The sequence below is a fragment of the Pterocles gutturalis genome, unplaced genomic scaffold (genome assembly GCF_000699245.1).
Source record: "Pterocles gutturalis isolate BGI_N339 unplaced genomic scaffold, ASM69924v1 scaffold44013, whole genome shotgun sequence".
NCBI classification, from domain to species: Eukaryota; Metazoa; Chordata; class Aves; order Pterocliformes; family Pteroclidae; genus Pterocles; species Pterocles gutturalis.
The window spans coordinates 2,033-2,784 of record NW_010119594.1 but is presented as its reverse complement, the minus strand read 5'-3'; the positions used below and the strand labels follow the sequence as shown (position 1 = coordinate 2,784).

At 65.8% G+C, this 752-nt stretch overlaps 1 protein-coding gene across 1 annotated transcript in view; it reads left to right on the top strand.

Moving 5' to 3' along the window:
- LOC104464045 (sodium/calcium exchanger 2-like) overlaps positions 1 to 752 on the top strand; it is a gene marked incomplete at its 3' end in the record, with an annotated part of 2,464 nt that overhangs the window by 536 nt on the left and 1,176 nt on the right. Inside the window, exon 3 of the mRNA XM_010076616.1 lies at positions 169 to 282. Coding sequence (XP_010074918.1) covers positions 169 to 282 — 114 coding nt within the window. The remainder of the gene's footprint in view (positions 1 to 168; positions 283 to 752) is intronic.

The following is a 752-nucleotide window of genomic DNA, read 5'->3' as shown; positions in this document are numbered from 1 at the left end:
GACCCGGCACGGCCTGACCCCTGGGAACCGTGGGAACCCCAGGACCTGGCACCATGGGGCCACCACCCCAGTGCCACCACCCCTGGACCTGCTGCCACCACCCCAGTGCCACCCTCCTGGTGCCACCACCCCCGGAGGACACGCAGGGGACACGTGTCCCCATGTCCCCGCAGAACACGGTGGACAAGCTGATCAAGAAGACGAACCTGGCGCTGGTCATCGGGACGCACTCCTGGCGGGAGCAGTTCCTGGAGGCCATCACCGTCAGCGCAGGGGGGACCTGTCCCCAATGTCACCAACGTCCCCAGGGGCACCCCTGGGGACAGATGGCTGCGGGGATGCTCCGCTGTGGGGACATGGCTCTGGGGGTGGGCAAGACTGTGGCCAAGCATGGGGACACCACCTTGGGGACACCACCATGGGTTGGACACCTTGGGGACATCATCCTGGTGCCACCACCCCAGGGCCACACACCCTTGTGCCACCACTCATGACCTGGTGCCACCATGGGTTGGTGCCACCACCCCAGGAACTTTCACCCCAGTGCCACCACCCCAGGACCTGGTGCCACTACCCCAGTGCCACCACCCCATTCCCACCATACTGGTGCCACCACCCCATGACCTGGTGCCACCACCCATCCTGGGACCATGAACCTTGGTGTCACCATGCCAGTGCCACCACCCTAAGACCACACACCCTGATGCCACCACCCCAGTGCCACCACCCCAGTGCCACCACTCTGATGCCAC